The 13,887-nt window shown below is 38.7% G+C and overlaps 1 protein-coding gene across 4 annotated transcripts in view; it reads right to left on the minus strand.

The window, feature by feature from the left end:
• Positions 1 to 13,887, minus strand: part of MED14 (mediator complex subunit 14) — a 69,345-nt gene that overhangs the window by 19,156 nt on the left and 36,302 nt on the right. For 2 of the 4 annotated variants that reach the window (XM_058535656.1, XM_058535655.1), the window contains exons 16-21: positions 11,045 to 11,121; positions 5,296 to 5,456; positions 5,063 to 5,209; positions 4,322 to 4,413; positions 2,932 to 3,084; positions 2,340 to 2,609 (exon numbers count right to left, since the gene is read on the minus strand). In XM_058535656.1, the coding sequence (XP_058391639.1) occupies positions 2,340 to 2,609; positions 2,932 to 3,084; positions 4,322 to 4,413; positions 5,063 to 5,209; positions 5,296 to 5,456; positions 11,045 to 11,121 (900 nt within the window). The remainder of the gene's footprint in view (positions 1 to 2,339; positions 2,610 to 2,931; positions 3,085 to 4,321; positions 4,414 to 5,062; positions 5,210 to 5,295; positions 5,457 to 11,044; positions 11,122 to 13,887) is intronic. The other 2 variants (XM_058535657.1, XM_058535658.1) reach the window with 2 other exon arrangements.

Genomic DNA, 13,887 nt, shown 5'->3' on the forward strand with positions numbered 1-13,887 from the left:
TATTTCCATCTCTATCTCCAAGACATGTAGGAACTGGCAGCACCAGATACCTCTGGAAATAGGGATGAAGGTGGGACCAAAAACAAGGACTGGGTGGAAGTCTCTTTAATTAAGAGACAGTGAAACCCTCCCAGAGCCTCTGTTAGTTACTTCATTGAGTTAGGTTGACCTCTACCACCTCAGCGGAGAGTCTCTGACTTGGGGGACTCCAGAATAATTGAGAGAAGGAGTACCATGTTAAAAATGGAGATTAAAGTTTACATATTGAATGTTGAGAGTACTAGTTTCCTTCTCTTATTTGACTTGCCCAAAATTGGGAGCCCAATGCATGCCATCTATGCAGAGACTTAGAAACTCTTCTCTTGGTACTCACACCACCCCAACAAAAAGACCTAAAGCTACTGACTTTGGGAGTTACCTAAAGAAATGGCCCAAGCAGATCATCCTGCAGTGAAGACTACAGTTAACAAGTCTCACCTTTAAATAAGAGCAGAGAGTTAAGAATCACTTAATATTTGAGGAAAGACACTAATACAAAAGAGATCCAAAAAAAAAAAAAAGCAAGGTGGATGAAATGGAGATTATGTAGGAATAAAAGAGGTAAGAGAAGATAATGTAGCCATATAGAACAGGATGTCATAAAATGAACATTTAGAAACAAAAAAAAAAGCTCTTGGAAATTTTTTTTTAAATGGCCAAAAAAAAGGTCAGCAGAAATAAAAAATAGGATTGGAAGGATAAAATGAGGAAATCGCCTAGAAACAAAGAGATAAAAAACAGAAGAGGTAAGAAAATTAGAGGATAAGTCCAAGATACCCAACGTCAGAATAGTAGCAGTACCAGAAAGAGCGAACAAAGAAAACAAAGGAGAATTAACAAACAATGCAAGGAAATTCCCCAGAGCAAAAGGATGTAAGTTTCCAGACTCAAGGAGCCCACTTAGTCACATAAGGTTCAAGAAGTAGAACAGGATTAAACATCTCAACAGTCACAATGGAAGCTGGAAAACAATGGAACAATACCTTCAAAATGACCACAACCTAGAATTCTACACCTTGCCACTCTCTCAATTAGATGAGGGTAAACTAATAAAGACACTTTCAGACATACAAGGTCTCAAATTAACCTCCCATGTACTTTCTCCCAGGAAGTTATGTAGGAAGTATTCCACCAAAACAATGGAGTAAACCAAGAAAAAGCCGTGCAGTCCAAGCCACTGGGCAGGCACCACAGGAGAGAAATGAAGGAATTTCCTGCTTTACCATCCTTCTGAAGATTCCTAAGTTAAAACCGTGCAAAAGGTCTGGAGTGTTACCACTCCAGATTGGAGGTCAGAGGACTGTGGAAGAGATTTCTTCAAGATGAAACGGGGAAGGTATCTGATATGTGAACGTACTGAGGGAAGAGTTACATACATGGGAGAGACTTTAAAGTTGAGTTAGTGATAAGTACAGAGAAAGCTAAGCAGAAAAAAAAAAAGGTAAATTAATAATTCCCAGGAAAATAAAACGTTGAGCAAGAAGGAAAAGTAGTCATAGTAAGCCTGGTAGAATATGTTTACATATTCATAATAATGTGAACACTGAAAAATTAATCAAAATTGCTCCTTAACCATATTAAAGGACAGGAGGAAAGGCAGAAAGTGTATGTGTACTAGGAGCAGCCCAGAAGGGGGAAGGGACATGTAAGAAAGAACTAAAAAACAATTAAATCCTCATCTTCCATTGTGAGACTCATAATACCCTCAACTAAGAAGTCAACCAACAGCAATGTAAGCATGCTATTTAGAGATAAGTATGTAAATACCAAGAGAATCAGCTACATAGAGTTGAAAACAGAGCAAGAAAATAGCAAGAGTGGGTTGCAGGGGACTAATTTTCAAAACAAGCCATTTGGAACTATCTGACTCAAAACTATAAGCACATACAATTGAGCTATCATACCAGAATCTCCAGGGATTGCGGCCCAGGACCCAACATTTTAAAAAAAGCATCATAGTTGAATTGATCATCAAACTTTCTCAATTATCAATGATAAAGACTACTTTTAAAGTCCCTTAAAGTTCCAAATAGAAACAGGACTCCTCAGTATTTTCCACTCTACTCATCACAGGGTAAGGACATAAAGGAAAGGATATTTTATCATCTCATACACATAGGCACAGCACTTGATCAGAACTTCTAGCTCCTCCAGAATGAAGTTGCACAGATGATGAATTAACATGGCTACTTATTAAATTTAAATAGGAATTTTTTGCTTTTCCTAATTATTTTCCCCTTGAAGGGGTTTTTAGAGATCATATTTATGTTGACTCATGCTATAACACTAAAGTCTGTTACCTTTAGTCCTGGTGCAGGATAAAAACCTTCAACTAACTTGCTATTATCAAAAAGACTATAGGCACCATCCCGTATTGCCACAACACCTCGACTCCGGCAGTATATATCAATGCAATACATGTTCCTGAAGGCCAGCCTGATGTGGGTGGACGACTGTGGCAGAATGGAGAAGCACTGGTAGGCAGTGTTGGTTCTCTGGGTCAAGCCCAACATCGGCACAGTGGGGAGTTTGTTGATGGCATTTAATGGAGCTTGAGTATCAAACAATACCTATATGGAACAAACACAGTAAGAGCAGGCAGTTTCTGTACGAATGTTAAAACCTCAGAATTTTCAATGTATAACCGTCACAAATGAGACAACATCCTTCTGGCACATTCCATAAAATTTTCCCTTGAAGAGAACACAAACTAGATCACTGTGTGCACTTTAATCAATGAAAATTCTCCAAAAAGAGTGCAAGATATAAAACACAAGGCACCCATTCTCGTCATTTAAGACAAGTTAAGACCACATGATTTTTTGAGGAGTTTTACATGAGACACTAACACGGACTGAGACTTATTTTTAAACAGAAAATAAACTTAATTACCTGTAATAACTGAACCACATTTGGTGTTTTGTTGAACATTTCTTGAAGCTGATGGAGAATGGTATTGTGACAGTTACTGCAACCCGAGTTTGGGCCAACAGTTCCCAAAGAAATGTGAAATTTCTGATGTATAGAATTCCATTGGATACTAATCTAAATCAAAGAGATTACATGTTTCAGAAAGTGAGGACATAACAGATTCAAGTAGAAGAAAAAAATAATGTTTAAACAGTAAGGCAAAATGCCAAAGATCTAAATGAGGTCTTTTTTGAAAGCAACTAATAAGGCTGGACTCTGCAAACTCCACATATGTTGTTACTATGGACCAGTACATTCTAGTAAATAAAACAGAAAGAGAAAGCGCTAAAGAAAAAATTTTGATTAAATTTTATTTGAAAATTATCATTGGTGTTTCTTATTTTTCATTTTTCTCTTGAAGTGAAGAGCCGTTACTCTCTTAGTAAGCACTGTCATAAAGGGAAAGGAAGCCGTCCCCAACACAGACACCTTCAGTTTACATATTTTAAAACACTCCAGTAATTTCTGATATTACTTGATGTGGAAGAGTCCAGAGAGAAGCCAGAAAGCTGAGGTTTTATACTAAATTTCTAGGGCTTTATATATGGGGTGGTGAAAAAATAAGGAACCATGGATTATGGGGAATACCTTTAAGATTAAGATAGGACTGGGCCGGCCGCGTGGCTCAGCAGTTAAGCGCATGCACTGCGCTACTGGCGGCCTGGGTTCGGATCCCGGGCGCGCACCGACGCACCGCTTCTCCGGCCATGCTGAGGCCGCGTCCCACATACAGCAACTAGAAGGATGTGCAACTATGACATACAACTATCTACTGGGGCTTTGGGGGAAAAAAAAGGAGGAGGATTGGCAATAGATGTTAGCTCAGGGCCGGTCTTCCTCAGCAAAAAGAGGAAGATTAGCATGGATGTTAGCTCAGGGCTGATCTTCCTCACACACAAAAAAAAGATTAAGATAGGACCAAACAATGTTAATAATCATGTGACCAAAAGCATAGATATACCATATTGTTCAAAACCATCATACATAATCTTTATTACAGTAATTACATTGCTAAAGAAGCAGATGTGAAATCAGTGAAGAAAAAAATACAAACACCAAAAGTACATTACCCTGTCCAAAACTTTTAAGATTATATACCCCATCAAAGAGGGTATTATTCTTGTTTTCCATTTTAAAGAGTTAAGCATTATAGTATATACTTATATCGAAGAAGTATTCAAAATTTACTATTTTATTCCTAATTTTTACTTGATCCTTTAATTATTTCAAGGCAGTTTTCATAATTTTTGAATTCTTAATTTTTAAAAGATTTGTGAGAGGAATTTCAGTTTTAATTAATTCATAGACTTACTGAGCTTCCCTTGGTGGTTCCATAACACAAGATAAGTTTTCGGTAATTATAAACACGAACTTCTGAGAAAATATTTAGATGAGCAGGTATATCTAAACAGAAAGTAAACGAAAAGGAGATTAAGATTATACATGCAGAATTTTAAAATATATATTTGAAAAAGAGGGCAGTTTGGCAATATTATATGCTTAGATAGAAAGGTCTCTAAATATATCATTTAGTAAAATAGATAGTAGACTTCCATTTCTACAAAAAGGGCCAGGACAGGGGTACCGAGATATTGAAGCAGTACAGCACAGGGGCTAGGGGTTCCCAATTCCAGCTCCACCATTTACTACCTATGTGATTTTTAGCAAGTTTCTTAGTCTCTGTGACTTGTTTTCTTCATTTGTAAAATGAGGAATAACAAAATACCTACCTCACAGGGTGATTGTGAGGATTAAATGAGTTAATATAAGCACTGTGTTTATTACATTGTATGGCACATAGTAAATTCTCAGTAAGTATTGACTACTATTATAATATGGCATACCTGTGTATAAAAATTTCTAGATACATAAGAAACTTAACAGTGATTATCTCTGGGGGAAGGAAATGGAAGTCTAAGGTAAAGGGAAGCTTATTTTTCATTAGACATACTTTTGAATTTTTTTTTTACAACGTGCATGCTTTACTTCTTCAGTTAAAAAAAGGCGGGGGGGTGCTTCTTCCCTGCCCCCAAAGGAAGACTATCACATGTACCTGGTAGAGAACGTGCAAATTCCAATACACACTCATATAATCGTGCGATGCTATTCCAGTCATTAAGGAACATTTCAACCACTTTTCGACCACCAACAGGTTCAGATAACAGGTTTTCATATGTCAGGTAAACATGCCGGGATGGTCCTACAGGATTAAAAGAGAAGATTAATAGCAATCAATGCTAAAAAAATCCAGAAATATGCAAAGACAAAGTGTGTGCATCATCTCACCTTGCTCCCTGGTAGAAGTGCCATTAAGTGGACAATTTGCAAACACTAACTCTGCCACCCACGTGCGGTTATTTCTACCTTGTAATCGGAAAGTGCAATCGAGAAGAGAGCGGTCCAGAGCCTTTTGGGTTTCCTCATTTATACCCTTACAGGGAGGAATTCTGGTGATGAAAGATAGCATATGAAGTGTACTTCACATCAAGAAAGACAAAAGCACAATTTACACAATGACAGGCAGGGTATCACATTAGAGGTTCAGTTCAAACTCCACTACTAGGCACCTTCTGCAAAGGAAGGAAGCAATTCATGGCAATTCACAGCAATTAATAGCATTTAACCCATTTCCATTCACAACAACATGGATTAGGACTCTCATTTTAACGATGTTTGTCTTCATCCTTAATCTTTTTATTAGAAAAGACTATAACTCTTCAGAATGAAAATCAAGGATACTGGCTTTCTACAAAATCTACCTAGAACATCCTCAAGGAAAAGCTAAGGGGAACAAAATACTTGTAAAACCATCCTTTGAAGGCAGGATGATATAGCAGAAAGAACATGGGCTTTGGAGTCAGGGACCTGCATTCTAATTCTGACTCAGCCACATTTAACCTCTCTGAATTTCAGTTTCCCAACTATGAAATGGAAATAAATAATTACCTTATGGGCCATTGATTTTAAAAGGACAAAACATATAAAGTGCTTATGGTGGCTGATACAGCAAGTACTCACATATGTTAGTTCCTCCTTGCAGTAAAACCAAGTCTTGATCACTGACTGCCATGACAAGATTCCAGGTTTATTATCCCCCCTTTCTCCTCCTCTGTAGATGGATAAACTCCTCATTGCGATGGAGTTTTACAAGTATTAACTCATTTAACATATATATTGTCACTTACATATATCACATATACAAGAGGAATGTATTAGCTTTGGTGTCTTCAAATACCTACCTATCCATTTTCCTCCTGCAGCTTTATGGACTATCTTATTTGTCAGAAAATGTTATGTGGTGATATATTTTAGCTGTTAATGAGTTATTTCAGTAATGGATGAAATAAGGAGATAATACATTATTTAATTACACATTATCCTTTAGCTTATAGGCAACGTGGGTTAATTCTCAGTCTTGGTATAACAATTATCAATATCTAAGGCAAAATATAATTGGAAATACGGAATCTTGGTTCAATCCTCTTATTCAGAATGTAACACCTCAATCTTGGCAACATTGACATTTTGGGCCAGATAAATCTTTGTTGTGGGGGCCTGTCCTGTGCAGCCCTGGCTTCTACCTACCAGACACCAGTTAGCACCTCCCATCCCTTCTTCTCAGTTAATAACCAAATATATCTCCAAACATTGCTAAATGTCCCCTGGACGGCAAAATCACTCTGGGGTTGAGAACCACTGACCTAGAATACAACACTTCATAGAGCAAGAAAGAGACAGAGATTGCATATGGTAAAAAAATTTGTAGGGGGGAAGAAAGAAAGCTATACAGGTTGCATAAAAATAGAATTAATGTAGTTCTGAAATTTTCTCACCACAGCTCCTCTTAAGTTTTTCAAAAGTTAAATCTTTCATACTACATACGTTTTATCACTACCAGAAAGATTCTGTCTAACGTTATTTAGGGTAGTTATTATAGAAATCACATACATTGCATATACGCTTTTCAACTTAATTGGTATACTGAGGACTTTTGCTTGCCCCTACCCCTCAAAACATAGGAGTTAAAAAGCAGTAAATTCAGACTTTGAAAGTAAAAATGCAGTACATTATCTTCTTCACATAAAATAGGTATTTCATGAAATCCATCTGGTCAGAAAATGAACACACAGAAGCCAGCATGTTTTCAACGATGAACCAAGGTAAGAGAAAGAGTCCTTTCAATTTATGCTCTCAGGGACAACATGAAAATGCATTCTATGTCTCTTTCTTAATCTATGATACAGACATACCTGGCTCTACTTTGAAGGTTATAAATGCAACAGAGAGAATAAAAATAAACTACAATTATAACTTTAATCTTCCCCGCATGATTATGTGAGGGGAAAAAAAACAAAAGGTTGCCCAAAAGGAGATCTGACAAAATTGTTACAAATGCAAAATACTATTATATTCGCCAAAAACTAAGAACTGATGAAGATAAAATTAAGAATCTTATCTGAAAATTTCTGCCAATTCAAAAAAGGTTTTTGATCTGAACAGCTCTACTCCTGACTGATTTCCCCCCCCCGTCATTCCGAGTACTGAACAAATCCAGGAACTGGGCTTTGGTCTTCTAGGGCAGATGTGTGTCAGCACTGCTCTTTTTCGGCCATCATGTGCTGTGTGTCAGTTTCGTTCTGAGAGGTTTTACAAACATCAGTAACCACATTATATCCAGGTGGTGCAAAAGTGAGGCGATCACTGAAAGCGCTAGTAAAAGAAGCACAACTGTGCCTACAACGAAAGTGAAGAGGGTTTTATAAGGTTGCACATGCAGATGCAGAAAGACTGAGTCACACAACTTGCAAAATAGAGCTGTGCCTATGCATTATTTGCATAAGCTACAAGAGGCAAAGAAACACAACGGACAAGAGGAAAAACCTTCTGGGTGTGGCTAGAGGACCAGCGCCACTGCCTGTTGCTGTAATGTTAGCTCAAGAGAAGGCGGGAAGTTTGCTCAGGAGCTCAAAACTAGGCACTGTGAGAGTGCTGCTCTTGAGACTTGTGTCATTTGTGCTGGAGGATCAAGGCTCTTTTGAATCTGCACAAGGCACCAGGTCCATAAACCAGAGCAATCTAAGGTGTTTACCATGATACTTTCAGAGATACAGCAAGGAGGCCTGCTTAATAGATTTTCAAGGAGATAAGCTGAACAAGAACAGAACATATTTTTAGCAAAGAGGAGAAAAATGTGCTCAATTTTAAAGTTTTGAAGTATCAACTCATACTCTCATTTATAATATATATAATAATATATCTAGGACTAAAAGGTTAAAAGAAGTGTTTCTGAAGGTTAAATGCATTAGAGCAATTACATACTAATTAGATCTATGCCAGATTTTAATTTAATAAAATCATGTTTAGACATTTATCATTACTTTGTCCTTCCTCATTTCTATCCCCTACCCCCATAAAGGACAGCTTGTACGAGACAAACAGATATCTTTAATTTATCCATTTCTATATATTTTCCTTTTAAGTTTTAAATAAAGAAAACAATAGCCAGGATATAGTAAAGACTTTCTTAAAAATTATTATAAAATGAAGCTAAAAAATATGAAGTGCTTCCTTCCTAGGTAGAACTGTTATGAGTTCTCTTGAGTTCAAGAAGAAAGGGGACTAAAATTTCTTTCATAAAAATGCTGACAGCAAGGTATTTTAAAACTCTTGCGGGGCCAGCCCCGTGGCATAGCGGTTGAGTGTGCATGTTCCGCTACTGGCGGCCCGGGTTCGGATCCCGGGCGTGCACCAACACACCGTTTGTCCGGCCATGCTGAGGTGGCGTCCCACATACAGCAACTGGAAGGATGTGCAACTATGACATACAACTATCTACTGGGGCTTTGGGGGAAAAAAAAGGAGGAGGATTGGCAATAGATGTTAGCTCAGGGCTGGTCTTCCTCAGCAAAAAGAGGAGGATTGGCATGGATGTTAGCTCAGGGCTGATCTTCCTCACAAAAAAAAAAAAAAAAAAACTCTTGCCAAACATGAAAAATATAACTAAAGAATAGAACACAAATGTTAACATCATCTAGTTATCTGCAGCTGCCAAGAAGAGTGAAAAAAAAACCCTATATTTTAGGCAGAAGGAATTCAAAACCAAAGGCAATTAAATTAGAAGTATTACATTTTCCCACTGATTTCTGTTATAAGAACAGCTCTCTCTCCTGATGGCGTTAAGAAAGCCAGGAGGTGGGGGCCGGCCCAGTGGCACAAGCAGTTAAGGGCGCACACACCGCTGCAGCAGCCCGGGGTTCGCTGCTTCGGATCCTGGGCGTGCACCGACGCACCGCTTGTCAAGCCATGCTGTGGCAGCGTCCCATATAAAGTGGAGGAAGATGGGCACGGATGTTAGCCCAGGGCCAGTCTTCCTCAGCAAAAAGAGGAGGATTAGCAGATGTTAGCACAGGGCTGATCTTCCTCACAAAAAAATTAATTAATTAATTAAAATTAAAATTAAAAAAAAAAAAAAGGCCAGGAGGGGAAGCTATTCTAGTTCTTCAACTCTTTATGTAAAGTGAGCACCATGACACACAGGTGGAGTGCACACTATTTGCTAGCCCTTCCCATCTTCCACAGAAACAAATTGATTCCCAAGTAACAAAAATTAAAGCCCCGCTGGCTCAAACTGCAGAGCTGTCATGTCTTGGTAGACAGAAGAATTCAATAAATGAAAATTGCTTACATGATTTATGTTATTAAGCAACATCTAAGAAATAATGCAAATGCCAAAAAAAGAAAACTGTTTTCTGCACCAAAAAGGTTTCTCTCTTAAATGGCATGCTAGCTTTGAAAGTCCATCCTGGTCACCTTATACAGCATACACACTGTGTTAGCTTTCCTTCTAAGCATTCTTTGGCTCCTTGTCCTCTATCTGTTGAGAACCAAATCCTCTGCCCATCTCCCTCTGTATACTCTTTCCTGGTGATCTAATTTACTATCCCGGCTCAATTACTACCACCTTGGTGATGACTCATCTACTTCTCCTGCCCAGACCTGTCGCCTGAGCTTGAGACACACCCTTGTCTGCCCAAAGGGATGTCTAGGCACCTCAAACTTAGCAAAGCCCCTTCAAACTCACATCTTCAATGTCCCTTATCTCAGAAAATACCACAATCATCAATCATTTGCCCAATAAAAAACTAAGAGTCATCTTTGCTACCTTCTCCTCTTTCTCACCTTCAACATCAATCTAATCACCAAACCTTGAATATTTCATCCCCCAAGTCCTTGTGGAACCTTCTCTGGTCCAAGCTACCAACAACTCTGGTAGGAACCATTTCAGCAACTGGCCTCACTACTTCAGTCTTGTTCCCCTCCAATTTATTCTCTATATAGCTATTAGAGTTAGCTTTCAAAAACACCTATCTAATGATGTCAGTTTCCACTTAAAATCATCTGATGGCTTCTTATCGCCATTAGGACAAAGTCTAAATTCCTTAAGGACACTTACAAAGCCCTACAGGATATGACCCCTTCCTACTTACATCTCTAGCCTCATCTCTCCCAACTACTGCCATGTTGAACTTCTTTCAGTTCCAGGACGCCGAGCTTTCTCTTACCTCCAAACCTTCACATTAGCAGTCATCCCTTCTGGTTAGGACTGTCCACTCCCACCCTAGCTCCCTTTCCTCCGGCAAATTCTCACCTCTCCTTCAGTTAGACTATAATTGGTACTTCCTCAGGGATATCCTTCCTGACTTTTGAACTAGGCCAGAACCCCCTGCTATGTGAACCCCCAGCATCCTGAAGGGCCCCATCGGAATTCAAGCCTGACACATAGTTGTACTGAGTAAACATCTGATGAATGAATGAAAGAAATGCAGAAAAAAGACATCCTAAAATACCAAGTGGTGCTGGATCTCCACTCAGCAAGTGAAAGAGAATCCTCCCCCAGACCTTAGAAATTCTATGCAGAAATCTGTGACATCCACAGGTTCTGAACTGCTTTATCTGTCTCATGAAAGGAGAGGAGCAGCTCTGGCAGTGTGACTGCAATGTGTGGCACCAAGTGAGACACATGACAGGGACTTACTTCAATAAGCGAATTGCGTGGCTGAAGCCATCACCTTCCATTTGCACCCCTTGATGTGGAATCTCCAGATTGGACAACTGGAAAGAGAAAAGTACAGTTACATCAGACCACCAATTCTACAAAGGAAACTACCTTTTCTAAGTACCACTGTCTCTATTCTCATGGCATCTGTTCTAGGGCCACTCTGTCCCAAAGTTACAACATATTAAGCATGAGCATTGTCCCACATCCTTTGATTTCCTGGGAAACTATATTAAGTCCGGTGAAAATTAAAGATGACCCAGAGCTTCTAGTTAAAAAAACACCTCCATGGGTGGCAAATCTTCGAAATGCAGGAGAATTGATCTAATTTTTGTATCAAGCCAAAAGTAATCCAAAATCAATTCTGGTGGTTCTAAATGATGCAGCTATAAAATAAGATTGGTTTTCTTGTGTAATTCAATTATGCTTGTTCAAAACAAAGTTTGAGTCAGTCATATCTCACTTTTAATCACAAATGGTATTTTTTTTTTTAGTTTATAACTTTTCTGGAATACATTTTTATTTTTACCAATTAAACTATTTTCTGCACGAAACCCAAGAAGAAAAGATTTCCAATTTACACATTTATCCAATGAGATATCTTTCCCAATTGGAGGATTCAGAAAGTGAGTTATAGAGATGAATGCAAGCATAGTGTCTGAGACCCTACCAGTGGAACTACAGATTATTTAGGTATGCCAGGAAGTCATCTGATCTACTAAAGAAATGCTTGCTTTAGGCAGCTGTTTCCAGGTCTTCTATGGCAGACTATTTATTTACACCCACCTTGTTCCAGAAAGGATTTAAGGCACCCCTAAGTATCTGACTGAGCCCTGCTTTTTGGGCCTGAGAAGGGCAAATAGCTGCTAATCAAATAGATAGTAGGGGCTCAGATTCAAAAGCAGTGAAGTGTGGGAGGGCTCAAAAACACTGCCTCTATTCTATGGATCAGAGATATAAACATCCTTCGTAAGATTAAATTTAGTTACTCACATCTCAGTATAAGTTATTTCAAGGAGAAAATATGCTTGCTGTTGTCTTTAACATGTTTTTTTCATTGAGAGAAGAAAAAGTAGGTCAGTTTTTAAGAGGTTGATTGAGTTCAATAGAGTACAGGCATACCTTGGAGATATTGTGGGTTTGGTTCCAGACCACCGTAGTAAAGCGAATATTGCAATAAAGTGAGTCACACAAATTTTTTGGTTTCCCAGTGCATATAAAAGTTATGGTTACACTATGCTGTACTATTAAGTGTGCAATAGTATTATGTCTAAGAAAACAATGTATATACCTTAATTAAAAAATACTTTATTGCTAAAAAATGCTAACCATCATCTGAGCCTTCAGCGACTTGTAATCTTTTTGCTGGTGGAGAATCTTGCCTTGATGTTGATGGCTGCTGATGGATCAGGGTGGTGGCTGCTGAAGGCTGAGGTGGCTGTGGCAATTTCTTAAAATAAGACAGCAGTGAAGTTTGCCACATTGACTGACTCCTCCTTTCACGAACAATTTCTCTGAAGCATGCGATGCTGTTTGATAGCATTTTGCCCACAGCAGAGCTTCTTTCAAAATTGGAGTCAACCCTCTCCAACCCTGCAGCTGCTTTATCACTAAGTTTATGTAATGTTCTAAGTCCTTTGTTGTAATTTCAACAATCTTCACAGCATCTTCACCAGGAGTAGATTCCATCTCAAAAAACCACTTTCTTTGCTCATCCATAAGAAGCAACTCCTCATCTGTTAAAATTTTAACATGAGATTGCAGCAATTCAGTCACATCTTCAGGCTCCACTTCTAATTCTAGTTCTCTTGCTATTTCCACCACATCTGCAGCTACTTCCTCCACTGAAGTCTTGAACCTCTCAAAGTCATTCATGAGGGTTGGAAACAATTTCTTCCAAACTCCTGTTAATTATTTATATTTTGACCTCTTTCTATGAATCACAGTGTTCTTAATGGCATCTAGAGTGGTGAATCCTTTCCAGAGGGTTTTCCGTTTACTTTGCCCAGATCCAACAGAGGAATCACTATCTATGGCAGCTATAGCCTTACAAAATGTATTTCTTAAATAATAAGACTTGAAAGTTGAAATTACTTTTTGACCCGTGGGCTGCAGAATGGATGTTCTGTTAGCAAGCATGAAAACAACATTCATCTTGTTGTACATCTCCATCAGAGCTCTTGGGTGACAAGGTGCATTGTCAAAGAGCAGTAATATTTTGTAAAAAATCTTTTCTGAGCAGGAGGTCTCAACAATGGGCATAAAATAGTCAGTAAACCATGCTGTAAACATACATGCTGTCATCCAGGCTTTGTTATTCCACTTATAGAGCACAGGCAGAGTAGATTTAGCATAATTCTTAAGGGTCCTAGGGTTTTCAGAATGGTAAATGAGCATTCGCTTCAACTTCAAGTCACCAGCTGCATTAGCCCCTAACAAGAGAGTCAGTCTGTCCTTTGAAGCCAGGCACTGACTTCTCCTCTCTAGCTATGAAAGTCCTAGATGGGATCTTCTTTCAATAGAAGCCTGTTTCATCTATATTGAAAATCTGTTGTTTAGTGTAGCCAACTTCATTAATTACCTTAGCTAGATCTTCTGGGTAACTTGCTGCAGCTTCTAGATCAGCACTTGCCGCTTCACCTTGCACTTTCGTGTCATAGAGATGGCTTCTTCTCTTAAACCTCATGAACCAACCCCTGCTAGCTTCAAACTTTTCTTCTGCAGCTCCCTCACCTCTCCCAGCCTTCAGAAAATTGAAGAGAGTTAGGGCCTTACTCTAGATTAGGCTTTGGCTTAAGGAAATGTTGTGGCTGGTATGATCT

This window comes from Diceros bicornis, chromosome X, assembly GCF_020826845.1.
Source record: "Diceros bicornis minor isolate mBicDic1 chromosome X, mDicBic1.mat.cur, whole genome shotgun sequence".
Classification (NCBI taxonomy): domain Eukaryota; kingdom Metazoa; phylum Chordata; class Mammalia; order Perissodactyla; family Rhinocerotidae; genus Diceros; species Diceros bicornis.